General features: G+C 31.5%; 3 protein-coding genes across 5 annotated transcripts; 1 reads left to right on the top strand and 2 right to left on the bottom strand.

The window, feature by feature from the left end:
- Positions 1-1,628: 1,628 nt before the first annotated feature.
- Positions 1,629-3,747, top strand: LOC108343546 (uncharacterized). Of its 2 annotated transcripts, none has more exons than XM_017581899.2 (3): positions 1,629-2,290; positions 2,424-2,767; positions 3,340-3,747. In XM_017581899.2, the coding sequence occupies exons 1-3, from the start codon at positions 1,820-1,822 to the stop codon at positions 3,584-3,586; spliced, it is 1,062 nt and encodes a 353-aa protein (XP_017437388.1). In that variant the 5' UTR covers positions 1,629-1,819; the 3' UTR covers positions 3,587-3,747. The 2 variants fall into 2 exon arrangements, with proteins under 2 accessions (XP_017437388.1, XP_017437395.1); XM_017581906.2 differs by having other exon boundaries at positions 1,634-2,290; positions 2,526-2,767.
- Positions 3,748-3,762: 15 nt separating this feature from the next.
- On the bottom strand, positions 3,763-7,430 carry LOC108343559 (probable acylpyruvase FAHD1, mitochondrial). Its single transcript, XM_017581917.2, has 7 exons — positions 7,186-7,430; positions 6,932-7,097; positions 6,146-6,198; positions 5,826-5,888; positions 5,328-5,378; positions 5,084-5,201; positions 3,763-4,154 (listed from the first exon to the last, which is right to left on the bottom strand). Exons 1-7 carry the CDS (start codon positions 7,291-7,293, stop codon positions 4,036-4,038), a joined length of 678 nt encoding a protein of 225 aa, XP_017437406.1. The 5' UTR covers positions 7,294-7,430; the 3' UTR covers positions 3,763-4,035.
- A 2,126-nt stretch (positions 7,431-9,556) lies between these two features.
- LOC108343532 (lipoamide acyltransferase component of branched-chain alpha-keto acid dehydrogenase complex, mitochondrial) lies at positions 9,557-14,697 on the bottom strand. Of its 2 annotated transcripts, XM_017581879.2 has the most exons (8): positions 14,458-14,697; positions 14,230-14,373; positions 13,988-14,113; positions 12,284-12,735; positions 11,787-12,034; positions 11,185-11,273; positions 10,493-10,720; positions 9,557-10,046 (listed from the first exon to the last, which is right to left on the bottom strand). In XM_017581879.2, the coding sequence occupies exons 1-8, from the start codon at positions 14,605-14,607 to the stop codon at positions 9,933-9,935; spliced, it is 1,551 nt and encodes a 516-aa protein (XP_017437368.1). In that variant the 5' UTR covers positions 14,608-14,697; the 3' UTR covers positions 9,557-9,932. The 2 variants fall into 2 exon arrangements, with proteins under 2 accessions (XP_017437368.1, XP_017437376.1); XM_017581887.2 differs by lacking the exon at positions 14,458-14,697 and having other exon boundaries at positions 14,243-14,373.
- Positions 14,698-15,585: the final 888 nt, after the last annotated feature.

Below are 15,585 nucleotides of genomic sequence, written 5' to 3'. Positions count from 1 at the left end.
TCAATCAAATTTTTATTTAACTTTAAAATACTGTTCTTAATATAATGCGATTTTTTTTATTGATTAAATTAAAATTTCTTAATATTCAGTGATCTGTCTCATTTTAAGAATAAACTTATAAAAAGATGACTTTTATAATTTTTAGGATTAAATATGTTTTTGTCTCTTAATTTTTAATAAAATTTATAATTAATTCATTTTTAAATTTGTGTTTTTTTAACCAAATTTTATTAATTTTATTTATTATCAAATGCGTTTGAAATCTTAAATAAATTTAATAAAATTTAGTTAAAAAAACTAAATTTTTTTAATTACAAAGATGAATTAAATTAATTCAAAGTTTATAAGAGAAACTAATTCTAATTTTTCCTAAAAAATTAAAGTAAAAAAGTATATTTAATCTTTGTATATAATAACTTGTAAAGTTGCACGGTGTTAATATTTTAGTAATTTAAGCATTTTTGTATTGTTAATGTTTGTTTATGTACTTTACTATTCTATTGATTTTAGTTAAGTTAAGCTATATGAATAATATTTGTAGACATTAGCAAAATTTTGTCTTGAATTGGATTGGTTATCATTTGAGAGTCCAGTAACAAAATATTTTAAAACAAACTAAAATTTTATGTCAATGATAGTCTTATATAATATAAAAGCAAACGAATATTATATAATGGAATAGCATTTCTACTCTTATTTTTATAAGATTATTGTTTAAAGTGAGCCTAAACTTTGTCATTTATTTAACAAATATAAGAAGTTTAATTTTATTTTGTATAGTTTGAATTTACATCAAATATATCGTCTCAATAAATGTGATGCACAATAATAATAATAATAATAAATATTATTATTATTTGGGAAGAGTATACTTTACTTCTTTATAAAAATTATAATTATTTATCATTTTTTATACTTTATCTGATTGGTTCTAAATTATATAATTACAAAATAATATTTTATTACGGAATACTAAAAAATAACAGAAAATTTTCAATTATTTTATTTAAATTCGTTGATGAGGTAATTAAAAATTTCTTGTTCTTCGGCTATATGTATATATTAAAAGAAAAATAGATAACTTTCTCTTTTATAAACTCAAGTTGCAATTCGTAAAAGGTAAAAACACCTAGTCAGTTCTATCAACCAGTTCAAAAACTAAAATTTATATTTATATTATTATTATTCTTTTATCATATTAATATAAAAATAAAATTTCAATACTTACTGATATTATTTATCTTTTTATTATTATCCACTATAAAATATAGTAAAACACAAAAAGATGGGTTATGGTTATGATTGTTAAATAACTTTTTCAATTATGATATAGATATATTTTATCTGTCTTCATCTATGAATAGTTTTTGTTCTCTTCTAAGTATATATTAGGTATTAATATATCTGTTTGGTATCTATGAATACTTTTCTTTTCTTGGAAAAAGACAAACAGTGAAATAAATAATTGGAGAAGTTTTGTTGCTTTATTCGTGGCTTCCTTCCATCAATCTCCGACAAAGAGAATGACCTGTCTGCTTCATTATTAAAATCAAAATCATCATATTAAGATTTTTATTTAAAAGTGGTATTATGTATTATTATGTATGGTGTGTAACCTCTCTCGAAGACCCATCAAGCTTTATCTATTTTTCTGCATAATTACAAAGATTTGAGTTTCTAAAAAGCAGATTGCGGAAGTGATTATTTATGACTTTCGAAAGGAGAAATGATGTTTTGATTTGATAAGCATTTAAGAAGCTATCTTGGTTCATGGGTACACAGATACAGAGTCCATTGATTACTGCATAGAGAGATAAAAATGGAGGGTGTGGAGCATCGAACAGTGAATGTGAATGGCATAAACATGCACGTTGCCGAGATGGGTGAAGGCCCATTGATCCTCTTCATCCACGGATTCCCTGATCTATGGTTCTCATGGCGCCACCAGATGAAAGCTCTTGCTTCCCTCGGTTACCACTGCGTGGCGCCGGACCTCCGAGGGTACGGAGACACGGATGTGCCGGCCTCTCCCACCGCCTACACGAGTCTCCACGTGGTGGGCGATCTGGTTGGTCTTCTGGATGAGGTAGCCGGCGACAATGAGAAAGTGTTTGTGATAGGTCATGACTGGGGTGCCATGACTGCTTGGTATCTTTCTCTCTTTCGCCCTGAACGAATCAGGGCTCTTGTGAACATGAGCGTCGCTTTCACTCCCCGAAACCCCAAGAGAAAGCCCCTTGACACCTTAAGAGCAGTGTATGGAAATGACTACTATATTTGCAGGTTTCAGGTTTGTTTTCTCCTATGTTTTTCTTACGTGATTTGGTTTGCTTCTAACTGAGTTTCAGTTATATATACCTGTTGATGTGCAAGGGCAGCACTAGTTATATATATATTGTGTTATGTTTGGATATACCTTTTAGGTCTCAAAACATGGTTTAAGAAGAAGTGAAAAAAAGATGATTTTTTGTTGGGGCAAACCATGGTTTGCAAAGTGGTTTTGTTGCTCAAGTGGATTATTGCAGGAGACTGGGAATATAGAAGCTGAGTTTGAGAAGATTGGCACTGAAAGAGTCCTGAAGGAGTTTCTGACATACCGCAACCCTGGTCCACTTTATCTACCTGAGGGTAAAGCCTTTGATCGTCCAATTGATTCTCCCTTGAAGTTGCCCTCATGGCTATCTCAAGAAGAATGTGATTACTATGTTACTAAATATGAAAAGACTGGTTTCACAGGGGGGTTTAACTACTACAGAAATTTGGATCTGTATGTCTTTCTTCACCATCAACTGCTACATTCTTTTTTTTTTTTCAGACCTTGCCTGTTGAATGTTCGTATTTCCTCCCTTTAGATGTAACTATACAAACAGGAATTAAATCTAGATCCCTATATTTTGGATTAAATTTACAATACACCTCACGTATAAAATTAAATTAAATATATTACCTCCCCTGCACTGGATTAAAGAAAACCGTGATAGAACAAAATGCATTATATATATATATATATTCTTCTTTTATCAATTCGCATATTTCAACTCGTAAATTTCGGTAGATCTGTAAATCTACTGAAACATTTATTTAGTTTTGGATATGACCATGTGATTCATCTTATTTATGATATGATATGTGTAGATGGATGTGTTTTGAAAAAAAAAAACATGGCAATATTAGTATTATGGAATTCAAAAGAAAGAAATTCATCACACATTATTCCGAATGTTCATGTATATGTTTCTATAATGTTAGTGATGGAAGTCTAATTGCAAGCAACAATTTTATAGTTTATGTTTTACCTTTTCCTTTCATAATCAAAATTAATATACTTTTATGTTGTAGAAATTGGGAGCTCACAGCACCGTGGACTGGTGCTAAAGTCAAAGTTCCTGTTAAGTTTATTGTGGGTGATCTCGACCTGACCTACAATTCACCTGGAGCCAAGGATTACATTCACAAAGGTGGGTTGAAGAGAGATGTGCCCCTTCTGGAGGATGTAGTTGTAATTCAAGGGGCGGGTCACTTCGTTCATCAAGAAAGGCCTGATGAGATCACCAAACATATCTACGATTTCGTTAAGAAATTCTAATTTGATGTTGTCATGTTAGACATGTATTCCTTTGTTCTTGCTTTGATTGCATCTTTTTCCTTCACTGCGTGCTTGATCTGTATTTGCAAAGATAACTCTTGCTGGGTGTATTCTCATGTATGCTTGTGTTTAAAGAGATAAAAAAAAAGTTAAAAATAGCAGACTCAAGAACAATGTTTAGCAGAATTCACCAAAATCCTTTCTACTCGTGACAATTGAAGACCATTTTTTTTTAATTCATGGGCTAAGTCACCATTATCCACGGTATAAAACAGCACACCCAACTTATTGAAGCACCGATTCGAAGACCATAAATAAATTGAAAAAAAAAATACTAGGCCCAGTGTCTGTAGACTCTGAACTCCGAAGCCCATATATCAACTTTTATTGAGTCCCCCTGTTTCTCTTCTGCAAGAATCCTGCTGTAGAACTGAAGTGGCATCGAAGGTTTATGAAGAATGTATGGGCCTTGCTCTTTTCTCAACATTGAACTGTGCGTCCACAAGGCCTGTAATACCGGCAGTAATTATTTGACCCTCTTTCACTGGTCCAACACCCGGTGGAGTGCCTGTACATAATCAAAATGTCTGTTAACTGAGCAAGGGTCTCAGATTTCCCTATTTAATTCATCTATCCTTGCAAAATTATTGTATTTGATCAGTTAGGGAACGGGAGAAAGAAAGGGGCTGTAAGGGAGTCGAACCCTAAGCCTAACTCTAAGTTTGGCTCTAATACCAATTTTCTCAGCTCAAGTTTAACTTACCTCGAGCTCTCAAGTTACTCAATAATTAAATATTTCAGTTTTAATAGGCTCAAAATTTGAACTTCAAAAAGTCTATATTTGCAATACCATATATGTATATGTGTGTGTAGGATGAAATGTCAATAATTTTAAATAATAGTTGAATAATTAAATGTTAGTAAATACATATTATTAAATTCAGATATTATTTATTATTATTATTTTAAAAATGTGTACTCGTGCAAACATCAAGCCAACTCAAGAACAATGATCGAATATGTAAAGATCGAAGTTCAAATCCTTCTATAAACAAGCCAACACTTTCAACTAGTTAAACTGAACTGCCAGGTCGTAATAACAAAGTTTCCCATCACCACTGTGGCGATTCATTTTTATTTTCTTAAGAGTGCACAAACAAGCATGACCATAAGACAAATGAAGCAATCCAAACTTACTACAAACAGAAATGGCACCCTTTTCATTGTCATTGATTTTCATTCTAAACAAATACTTTTGCAGAACGGAGACTGCCCCGTTTCAAGAATAAGACATGCCATAAGTTTCCAGGATGGCTTATAGACGAACTAAAGGCCCTTGAGTCAAGAATGCTCGATTCTATCAGTTGAATCAATTCTCATTGGCCCGAATGATAGGTTAAATGACACACAGTGTGCTAATATTACTATTGACCTTTTTTCATCAATTAAACTAACACATAAGTATAAATATGCAGATAGAGAATTAATGAAACATACCAGTTAGTATAACATCTCCTTCAAACAATGTCATTACAGAGCTTATATAGCTAATTAGAAAAGGGATCTTAAAGATCATGTCCTTGGTTGAGCCCTTTTGCCGAATTTCCTCGTCTACCTATATCAAAGCAAGTCCATTTCTCTTCAATTAGTTTGGGTTTCTAATGCATCATTGAAGTAATACAAAATCAATTATATTAGAACCAACCAAATGATAATGAGAGAAGTATAGAATATCTCAAACCTTTAACCATAATTCTATATCGTCAGGGTTTGGCACTGCAGTCTTTGGCAACTGCATAAAGAAAATACAGTTGAATAATATGGCTCGTTATCTAAGTAGATGAGTAAAATAATATTCACAGGTGCACAGGTCTCATCCATTAGTTGTAGAATTTTAAATTTCACCTTGTTAGAATAAAGGGTATAACTGAATTACATATCTATTGACTACAGTACTACTTATGCAAAAAAGAAGCTGGTAAAAGTTCTTGTTTTATTGCAAAAGCGCCGCTTCACCAATTTACCAGCAATACATTTCTACTCCCAGATCTGCTCCAGGGTAATACTGGTGAATGTAGATTAAATCTTCTCGAAAAAGTCACGAACGGCTGAAATTTGTATTATCTTTCTCAGTAGTTCTTGACTCCTTAACACTATTGAGGACCACGTGAACTCATTTCTCTAACAGAATTATATAATAGTTTCAGCATAAATAACATTGTAGCATGCAATTTCTTACAATTGAACTAATTGGGGTGAAAGTGTCCTGGCCTTTTGCCAAACTCCATGGAAGACCTGCAGACTAAGAACGAACGAAGAAATGAAAACATTGCTCATCAGGTTACGAAAATACAATGTCTAAATCATATGTGCAAAATTATTTCAGAAGAAAAATATGACCTGTGCCAAAAACAACAGGGAATTCCCACACAAATCATTTCACGTTTGCTAACATCCCGTCATTTTAACTCCAATTGGTTTACATGGTTTTTCTTTATTTTCTGGTACATAGAAAAAATAATTTTCAAAAAGCTTGATTGCAGTTAACTTCCAAAATACCTTTGCAGCAGTTTGAAGGTCCCTAGCAGTCATATCCAGAGCCAGTGCATAACCTGATACACCAAAATGTACCCATCTTTATTTATCCATTGTGATAGTAGCTTTTTTACTTGATGAAAGTTTAGGTGAGTTGGACTCTGTGGACTACCCAAACCAGGGCATGCCACGTGATTCATGAGTGCTTATAAAACTACTAAAAGATTACTCACTAAAAATGTCATCAGTAATGGGGGATGTTTTTTCAAAGGAGTTCAAATCCTTACCAATTGTACCCACTTTCTTTGGTATTATAACAAGAGTTGATTTCTAAGTACCATTTTTACATTATCAGCCAAGCATAGAAAGTGACTTCTAAAGCAATATTAGTAAAAGGCCATAAACTTCCTATTCATAGCAGTTGGACGAGAGTCAAACTTTCATAGTTTTGAATAAGCTTTAAAGTATTTCTTAACAGAAAAATGCAAAAAGAAAAACTAGAATAAAATATTATAAGCTCAAACTGGCATAAGCTTAAGCTAAAAATCATCTACAAAAGCCGAAATGAGAAAATGTCAAGAAATTAACTCATACTTAAACTAATTTTAGCTTATGAAAAAACAAATATAATTTTTGTCCTTAAAAAAGGTTCAAAGAAAAGTTTATGAAAACACCCTTTGATATGCAGAGTATATTATTTACCATAATTTTCTTAGAAGCAAAAGAAACAGGACTAGGATATTGAGAGAGATCTAAAGTAAAATAACAATAAGGCACACAAGTAAGGGTTAAGGTAAGAAGAGTAAATACCAGCGACGTAATCCATGGCAGAGGATTCTGACACATCACGCGCTTTCTTGGCGATGACTACAGCAAGTTCAACCTCATGGTGCAGAGAGCCTTCGTTGTGTGGAATTTGGATGGTTCCGCCGTTTTTCAAGTAAGACGACGTCGGTTTGATAAACAAGACGGGTTCCTGAGAATCGAAAAAAACACTTGCAATCCGTAATTAGATGATTATGAAAGATAGGAAAGGGAATTTGTGTATGAGACAGAGAAGGTACCTTGGGAACAGCGTTGCCAAGCTCTTTGGCGTGGGCAGCGTAGTTTCTGCCGACAGCGACGATCTTGGTGCTCAATTCCAGAAGCTTCTGACTAGCTACCGCTGCCATTTCTCTCCCTTCTCGCTCTATCCAAACTCCTCTTCTTCCCCTTTTAGCTTCTCTGCTTTCTCTTCTTTGAAGATCTCAATTTCGACTCATTTCAAACCCAACTAATTTAAGGACCTACTTATTTATTTATTTATTTTTGTTTTAGAAAATGTTTTTAATAGCTGTATTTAAGTTCATCGTATTATTTTACATTTATGAACCTATTTTTTTAACTTTAGAAAATACTACAAGATTTTAGAGAGGATAAACTGTACTCGTCATATCTCAAGTTAAATATTAAATTAATAAATATACAAATATACTTACTAGAAACAGGGTTAATCTTAAACAAAGCACGTGAAATTGGTTTAATTTATAAGGTAAAAATCAAATTAAATATTTAAAAGAATGAATAGATAAAGTATCGAAAAGAAAGTCCTTTTGGGTGTAGGGATGATAATGTAGGAGTTGTATTTATTCAGTACATGTAAAATTAATGACATTAATGTCGTGTCCTTCCATGTTGCATCTGAGTTCCTTATTTTTTTTATTATTTTCACTATATTTTTAAACGTTTTGGTCACGTGTAGGTTACATGTTAAGTAATTATAATGTCATCGTGACAACATGTCACTGTGATCTTTGTGATCTTTTTATTTATTTAATTCAGTTTTATATTTGAAGTTTTCATTCTCTTTTATCTTTATATTTAAAATTTTAACTTAATTAGATTTTATTATTTTAATAAAATATATTCTTTTTCTTAAAAAGTTAAAACTTAATTATAACTTATATATTAAAATAAATTTTTAAAATTTATATATTAAATTATTCAACCTAAATATTAAAATTAATATTATTTTATATATTTTTATTTTTAAAAAATCCTTACTTTAAATTTATTATATTAAATTAAAACATGTAAATATATTTGTTATATTAAATTTATAAATTTACAAATAAACTAACCAAGGAAAATATATAATTTTAAATTATTTCAAATATAAAAATTTAATAATTATTAAGTGTAATTTTATATTTACACTTTTAATATTTTTAAAATTTTATAAATTCAAAATAAGGATTTTTTATTAAAATTAAAACAGTATAAAATAAAATTAATTTTAACATTGATTTGATGTATAAATTAAAAAATAACATGTATTATAAATTATAATTAAATTCAATTATTAATAATGTTTCAGTATGTAGGGTCGAGAACTATAGAGCTGAATACTTGCTAAAGTCATTCAGAGTTAGGGTTGGTTATTACAAGTAAGTATTAAATGTCCAATAAATGCACTTACCTATCTCTTTACTTTATCTCTGTATTTATAGGTTTCGAAATGAACTTTTGATTAGAACCGACTCAATTGTGATCCAATATAATCTAAGTATGCTTTTATCTTATTAATCAAAAGGTGAAATATTTGAACTGGATGATCTCAATCGTTATAGTTAACATTTCGGTTGATCCAGTTGTGATTTTTCCTGAAGTTAATTTAATATAAGATCGATGACCGATAAATGTAAACGGATCGATCAATACAAAACACATAACATTAATTTATTTTAAAAAATAATATTAAATTGAGTCAAATTTAAAATATAGAAAATAAATTTATTATATGACATATAACATTATTAATGATAAGTGACAATGTTTTTAAAAAATAGTGAAAAAATTGAAAATACTATGTAATATATATAAATACAGCATTAACAAAAATCTATTTAGAAAAAATAAATGGACTTGTCTGCACCAAATAATAATTACATGTCTATTTAAATTATTTAAACAAAGTAGAAAAAAAATATAATTAAACCTTATACTTTCTTATTCTCTTTTCAAGTTAGAAAGGACTAAAAAATCATACCACTTTTCTCATTATTTTTATTATAACAAGAAAAGTAAACGTTTATTTTATATTTTCTATCGCCCCTTCTTTTTCCCTTCTTTCACACATATTTCAAACAGATATCATTATTACTACAAGTATATTAACCTAGACTTGAAACTAAAGTTTAGTAATACTCCATCTAATATTGAATATAAACTAATGAATCCATTTAATTTTATCACTATTTTTAAATTTTTAAATTTTTAAATATTACTAATGAACAAATTTACTATTTTAACTATTTCCAAAATAATTCCTATCAGTATTCATTAATAAAAACGCACATAGTCATAATATTTAATAAAAAAAAATATTATGTAGAAAGTATAAAATATCTTATCATCTATCTTTTGCAAATTATGTCGACGTACAAAGAAGAGAGAAATAAACAATAATTCATTTCTTGAGTTGTGAGAAGTGAAAATACATAAAGTTTAAACTGCACGACAAAAGCAGTTTATTAACATATTGTCCATTACGTAGCGTCTTTTACGATTAGCAGGTGTATTATTTGCAGTTGAGATACGCAAAAAACATTATTCTCCAAACAGTTTTTTTTTTTTTCAAAGAAGCAATGGCTACAATTGTCCCTCTGCTACCTCTCAAACCAAACTTGGATATGCACATCACTAAATTATTTATACCTTCATTTTTTCGTATTTTAAATGCTCTCTCTGGTTATACTTCTCATTGTAAACAATACAGCGATCAACCATGTAAGTAACAATTTCAGTAACTGTTCATTCATATGATGAAATTTTATCTCAAATACAGAGTGAGGAGCTCGGGATTTTCAATTAGTTGCTTCCACTCGTTGCAGAATCTTGCAACGGTTGCTCCGTCCAAGACTCTGTGATCTGCACCAATATTAACCTGCAAGCAGAAAAACAAATAAGGAATTGCTGTTCCTTTCATCTTCTAACCCGTGCAAAAATCATTATAAATAATAGCATTTAGTTAGAAAATATAGGTTGCCTAATTGGAAAAAAAAAAGAATTCAAAGTTCAAATCTGTGTTTACTTTGTCAAGCAAACAATGAACTACTCTGTTCAATGCAAATTCAACCTATATACAACTAAGTGTGGCGATGAATACAATAGAACTACAAACGCTGAATTTGCAGTAAAAGTAAACATAAACTAACTAGCTATGAAGTCCTTTTTAACAGCTAAATTAGGGTATTCTCTATAATCTCATTTTTTTATTTCTCTTCAGCGACATGACAAACTAAACAGTCGTATATAAAGTGGAACGCTACAAACAAAAAAGTCGTCGGAGATTATCGTAGTTCTCTCTATAATGCAAAATGCAAGACTTACAGTCACGAGTGATGCAGGATACACATTTCCATTATCGGCGAACCGTGGAACTTTCTGAATTTTACCAATGGCAATAATGGAGACTTCAGGCAGATTGACAAGTGGGGAACCAAACTTTCCACCAATTGCTCCAATGTTGCTTAAAGTAATAGTACCACCACATATATCCTCAGAAGTTAACTTGTTATTTGAAGCCAATTGTTGTAACCTTGCCAGCTCTTTGGTTATCTACATAAAAATCATGTACATGGAAAAATAGATTAATAAGAACACGCACAGTAATGTCTTACTAGATGTGAGACATATGATTATAATTATCACATGCACTAAACATCATATACACATGCTCTGGGACGCTATGCAAACAGATCTGCATCAAAGGAAACAACAACGACCTGGTTTTATCTCCAAATCTGAAATTATTTATTAAAAAACTAAAGGAGTCTGAAAAAATAGTCTCTTCGTTTCTTATAAGAAGAAGCAGCTTTCAGAAAACCAACAATTAAGCTCAAGCCAGAAACTTAGGTCAAGATGAATAAAATTATATTTCTTTCAAGCAATTCAAATCATGAACATTTTTTTATCGTGGCCTGTAACTAAACAGCAAGCATGGGCATGCACTTCAACCAAAACAAGAATGGCTGAATAAAGAAAAAATAGATAAAACCATAGCCAAGCCTTTGGAAACTAACCTCGAGTATGGAAAGAGACTGGACATTTTTTATGTTTGGCACAACTAGACCATGTTGTGTCGCCATGGCAATTCCAACATTGTGTGAACCTACAGTAAATAAACCTCTGTGTAAACTTTAGCACGGAAGCTACTGCCTCAAATAAATCATTAAATTGACAGCCACCAGATATCAGTCAACACAAACTGGAAAAAGGTTTAATACCATGTACTTACAGGTGTTGCGAAACAATATTTAAAAATATTATCAAGATGATCATTGTTTTAAACTCTTAGATACAGTATACAAGGTAAAACTTCTCAATCACTAACACCATGCGCCAGAAACCAATATGCATAAAAACTTGGTGGGTCATTTGAAGATTATTTTGAACATGTAGAAGCAGGTGCCATAAAACAAAAGCGACAGTTGGCTAATGAAGGGAAAATATTTGACGTGACCATATTTTCAATTTCTAAATAATTGTAGCTTGCTCCTTGAATTTGTACTTTTTAACTAAAGAAAAAGACATTATGTTCACTACAAAAAAACTAAACATAAAGAAGCTAAAAAGGAAGCAAAAATATATGAATTATTCATCAGATTATGTCTGAGAAACAAACCTTTGAGAACGACCTCCAGTGCGTCCTCTTTGAAGCAACTGTTCATAAAGGGGTACTTACTAAGGGCCATCGATAGTGATTTGATTAATATTGGAAGGAAAGTGTACTTAATGTCTGGATAAGGATTATTTTTCTGAAAAGATGTTTTAAGCTCCACCAGAGCATCACAATTTATCTCATCCACATAATGAAAATGTGGGACTTTAGCAGCCAGAGACATTGACTTTACCATTGCTCTTTGGAATCCTCTACAAAAAGAAAAGAAAAGGTCATCGTTAACTTATTCTATGGATATCTTAGTTTTAATTGAGTTATAGAACTGAGTAAAGGAAAATAATTTCATGCTAATGCAATATTGAGGTCCACAGATACACAACTTTCCACAAATTGACATAAATTGTTTGTGCAAAAAAACTGACAGATTGACATCAATCACCATCTCACAAGAGAAGAAAAAAAAGGGAAAGGATTCAAATTATGCTTGCAACCAGCCTTACCTAAACGGGACTGTACTGTCCTCAGATGGACTACAAGATTTAGTTGTCATATTGTAGTTGTATCCTTCAGCTCCTCGTAGCTGTTCTACAGAATCGCTATGCAAGAGCGTAGATGGATCTTTAATGATTCCTTTGCTGACAGCAAAATTTAGCACATCTTCTTTTAAAACCCTTCCATCTTTCCCAGTTCCACAAACTTCAGTTATATCTATACCATGTTGCTTAGCCAGACTTCTTACAGCAGGTGTTGATAGAATTCCAGTTTGTCTTCCTTTTCCAGGATCAGAATCTATCAATTTGGCATTGTCTGAATCGTCAACTACTGTAGTAAACACCGGCACATTAACTGATGTCTTATCAGAATCAGGTGACTTTGTATTTACTGAATCACCAAGAGAGACAGACGGAGATACTGAGTCATCAACTAATATCTTTAATAGAGTTTCTCCAACCTGAAATTTTATCCAACAGAATTCAAATGCTCAAATATATTTGTTGCCCCATGTAGAACTAAATGCAAAATTTAGATCATCAATACACTGCTATCTTTCTCAGTTATGCTTCTTCGAAGAACCACCCGATTAAAAAAAATAGGCAGGTCCCTTTTGTATTTGCAACATAAATTGCAACACCATGCCATCTCCATGTTATAACCACAAAGAGGCAGCATGGGAAATTAAACAGTCAATGGATGGTTGAACCCTGGAGTCAGCTGCCAAGGGTATTTTTCTCATCTAGTATCCTACGGAATCTTAAGAGAATGTACACCAGAGACACATTTCCAAAACATTGCATATCAAATAATTTCGCTTTGAACAATATTTTGAAAAAGCATGTCAGTATCTCTGGATGTGTTCTTGCATGAATCTAGAAGATCCATCCACAAGTGCCTCCTACATTGTAAAAAACAACGCTTCTACTTCTTCCATGCACGCCTTCTGTTAATCTCTCTATCTAGATTCTCTTTCTCTCACCGACAATCTCACTCCAAACTCTCCAGGAAAAAAATATAGGGCACTGTTCTTTTTTCCTTTCCACCCAGTTCATGGGCTCACTTCCTTCCAATTCTCTCACACCTTGTTTGCTTCTAGGCGGCGTGGAAATCTTGAGGGAGAGGAAATAGAAAGAAAACACAAAAAAGATAGATAAAAAAGGTAAGCACATTAAATTTTCAATCCAAAAGTGAAGAGATTTACATAGAAAGCTACACCGTGGATTATGTCTCAATTATGTCAGAATTATTTTACTAATATTCACGAGTTGACTATATTATTAATATTTTATCAATATTTACGTTTTTGTTTAATATTTCATTTAACACTCAACCTTTTTTTTTTCACTTTCTTTTTCCACTTTTCTCATTTTGCATCATCTAATCAAAACAAACATGTCTAAATTTAAAAAAAAAAATCTACTCACAACAAATAGAGCATATTCTATTTAACTTTTCCTGGTCAGGTCCCTGAATTCCTTAATAATAATCTTATATAATAATAATAATAATAAATTTCATGGCTTAATAATTACAAATATACAGGGAAACTTTTCCTACATTTTGGGGGGCATGGACAACTATCCGAAATTCCAAACCACCAACGTAGCACTACCTCTTCTTTCACCAATTTACTCTAACAAACAAATTATAAATCCACAAACGTAATCTAGGTTCAACTACATCCAACAGAATGAGATTTAATAACTCACCTTCACGATATCACCAGGACCGCAGAGAATATTGGAAACTTTTCCTTTGTAGCGACTCGTAATTTCAATAGTAGCTTTATCACTTTGAACTTCGCAGAGCGGTTGAAAGTCTTCAACATAATCCCCCTACCAATACGAACCAACAGATAATTCAGAAAAGTCAATTCAGGGCATACTCTTTTTTTCCTTATTGACACGAATCTCAGTGAAGGTACGAAACAAGTAATGGTGAATTGACTGACCTCCTGGACATACCATTTGAGAAGCTCACATTCTGCAATACCTTCGCCGGTTTGCGCCAACGGCACGTCCACTAGATTGCTGGCGGGAAGGTCTAGGGCGGGTTGAGTGCAGAACAAACACCTGTTCACACGTGGAAAATTGAACTACAAGTGCGAAATTAAAAGCAATGAATCAGTAATTTGTTAGTAAGAAGAGATGAATCGAAATGGAAAGGGAATAGAACTAACAGATATAGGTGAAGAAGGAGCATTAGGTTTGACGAAGCGAGAAGGGAGCGTAGGGGAAGAAGATGATGAACAATGAGAAGAAGCGGAGGCTGAAAAGAAGGTTCTGGAAGAGATCAAAGCCCTCTTCTGCCATAGCCGGCTTCTGAGCATGTTGCGTGATTGTGATGAAGAGAAACGAAGAAGAGAAACGAAACGTTTGGAATTGAAAGTGGCAATGGGACAGAGATGGGAAGGGGATTAAAGATTTGTTTGCATTGCATGCTGACAAGTTTCCGATGGCAAAGAATGGGATCGATGATGTGGATGGATAAGGACAAATTAAAATATTCAGATATTGTTTCAGAGCTATCTAACACTAATAAAAAATAAATAAATTAAGCAAAAATATTTAAATGTTAGTTTTAATAAGGATAATTAAAGACATCTTTTGAAATATTTATATTAAATATGTTTCATTAATATTAAAATATAACTCATTTAATAAGTTATGATAAGTTCGGTACATTTAATATTTGTAATTTTTCTTAACTTTTCTCCATCTAAAGTTTTGATAAGCTTTATGACCTTTAACGAATTCATATAATTTTGTGTCATATTTTTAACTATTTTCAATCAACACGTGGTTTTTCTAAATTATTTCTCGGTATCATTAAGTTAAGTAAACATTGAATTAAAATTTTAAGATGTTGTTTAAGAGATTTATTTAAAAGAAAAAAATGTTTTTTTATCTTATTCTCACTTGAGTTAAAACACGTCATCTAGTGAAAACAACTCAATTAAACAATAATTTGTTATTTAAACAATAAAATAATGGAAACAATAACAAACATCAAATTCTTTATCATGTTTTTCTTAGACCATAAGAAAAAATAAATTAGAAAGTTGTATACCGCAACTCATTTTCAAAACTCACAACAATTATATTATATATTCTTAATAAGTTCAAAACTCAATTACAACATCAAATGCAGCTCATGTTCAAAAACTTTAAATTGAAAATATATTTCAATTATAAATATTCTACCAAGTTTCAAAAAGATAACAACTTGTATTTTAATAATACGTGGATAACGGATATAATAATCTGCGGATATAATAATCTATAGGTAACGGATAACGGGTATTTTA

Source organism: Vigna angularis, chromosome 1, assembly GCF_016808095.1.
Source record: "Vigna angularis cultivar LongXiaoDou No.4 chromosome 1, ASM1680809v1, whole genome shotgun sequence".
In the NCBI taxonomy this organism is placed as follows: Eukaryota; Viridiplantae; Streptophyta; class Magnoliopsida; order Fabales; family Fabaceae; genus Vigna; species Vigna angularis.
The sequence above is the reverse complement of the archived record's forward strand: the minus strand, read 5'-3'. Positions and strand labels throughout refer to the sequence as shown.

What these genes read in the sequence shown, in the direction of transcription:
- LOC108343546 (XM_017581899.2), top strand. Translation starts at nt 1,820, where the DNA reads ATGGAGGGTGTGGAGCATCGAACAGTGAATGTGAATGGCATAAACATG. An exon ending in ACTATATTTGCAGGTTTCAG is followed by an intron (nt 2,291 to 2,423) that starts GTTTGTTTTCTC and finishes TATACCTTTTAG; the next exon opens with GTCTCAAAACATGGTTTAAG. An exon ending in TACTACAGAAATTTGGATCT is followed by an intron (nt 2,768 to 3,339) that starts GTATGTCTTTCT and finishes TTTATGTTGTAG; the next exon opens with AAATTGGGAGCTCACAGCAC.
- LOC108343559 (XM_017581917.2), bottom strand. Translation starts at nt 7,293, where the DNA reads ATGGCAGCGGTAGCTAGTCAGAAGCTTCTGGAATTGAGCACCAAGATC. An exon ending in TGCCATGGATTACGTCGCTG is followed by an intron (nt 6,199 to 6,931) that starts GTATTTACTCTT and finishes TTGGTGTATCAG; the next exon opens with GTTATGCACTGGCTCTGGAT. An exon ending in TCACCCCAATTAGTTCAATT is followed by an intron (nt 5,379 to 5,825) that starts GTAAGAAATTGC and finishes TTCTTTATGCAG; the next exon opens with TTGCCAAAGACTGCAGTGCC.
- LOC108343532 (XM_017581879.2), bottom strand. Translation starts at nt 14,607, where the DNA reads ATGCTCAGAAGCCGGCTATGGCAGAAGAGGGCTTTGATCTCTTCCAGA. An exon ending in TCAAATGGTATGTCCAGGAG is followed by an intron (nt 14,114 to 14,229) that starts GTCAGTCAATTC and finishes TCGTATTGGTAG; the next exon opens with GGGGATTATGTTGAAGACTT. An exon ending in GTCCTGGTGATATCGTGAAG is followed by an intron (nt 12,736 to 13,987) that starts GTGAGTTATTAA and finishes ATAAAATTTCAG; the next exon opens with GTTGGAGAAACTCTATTAAA.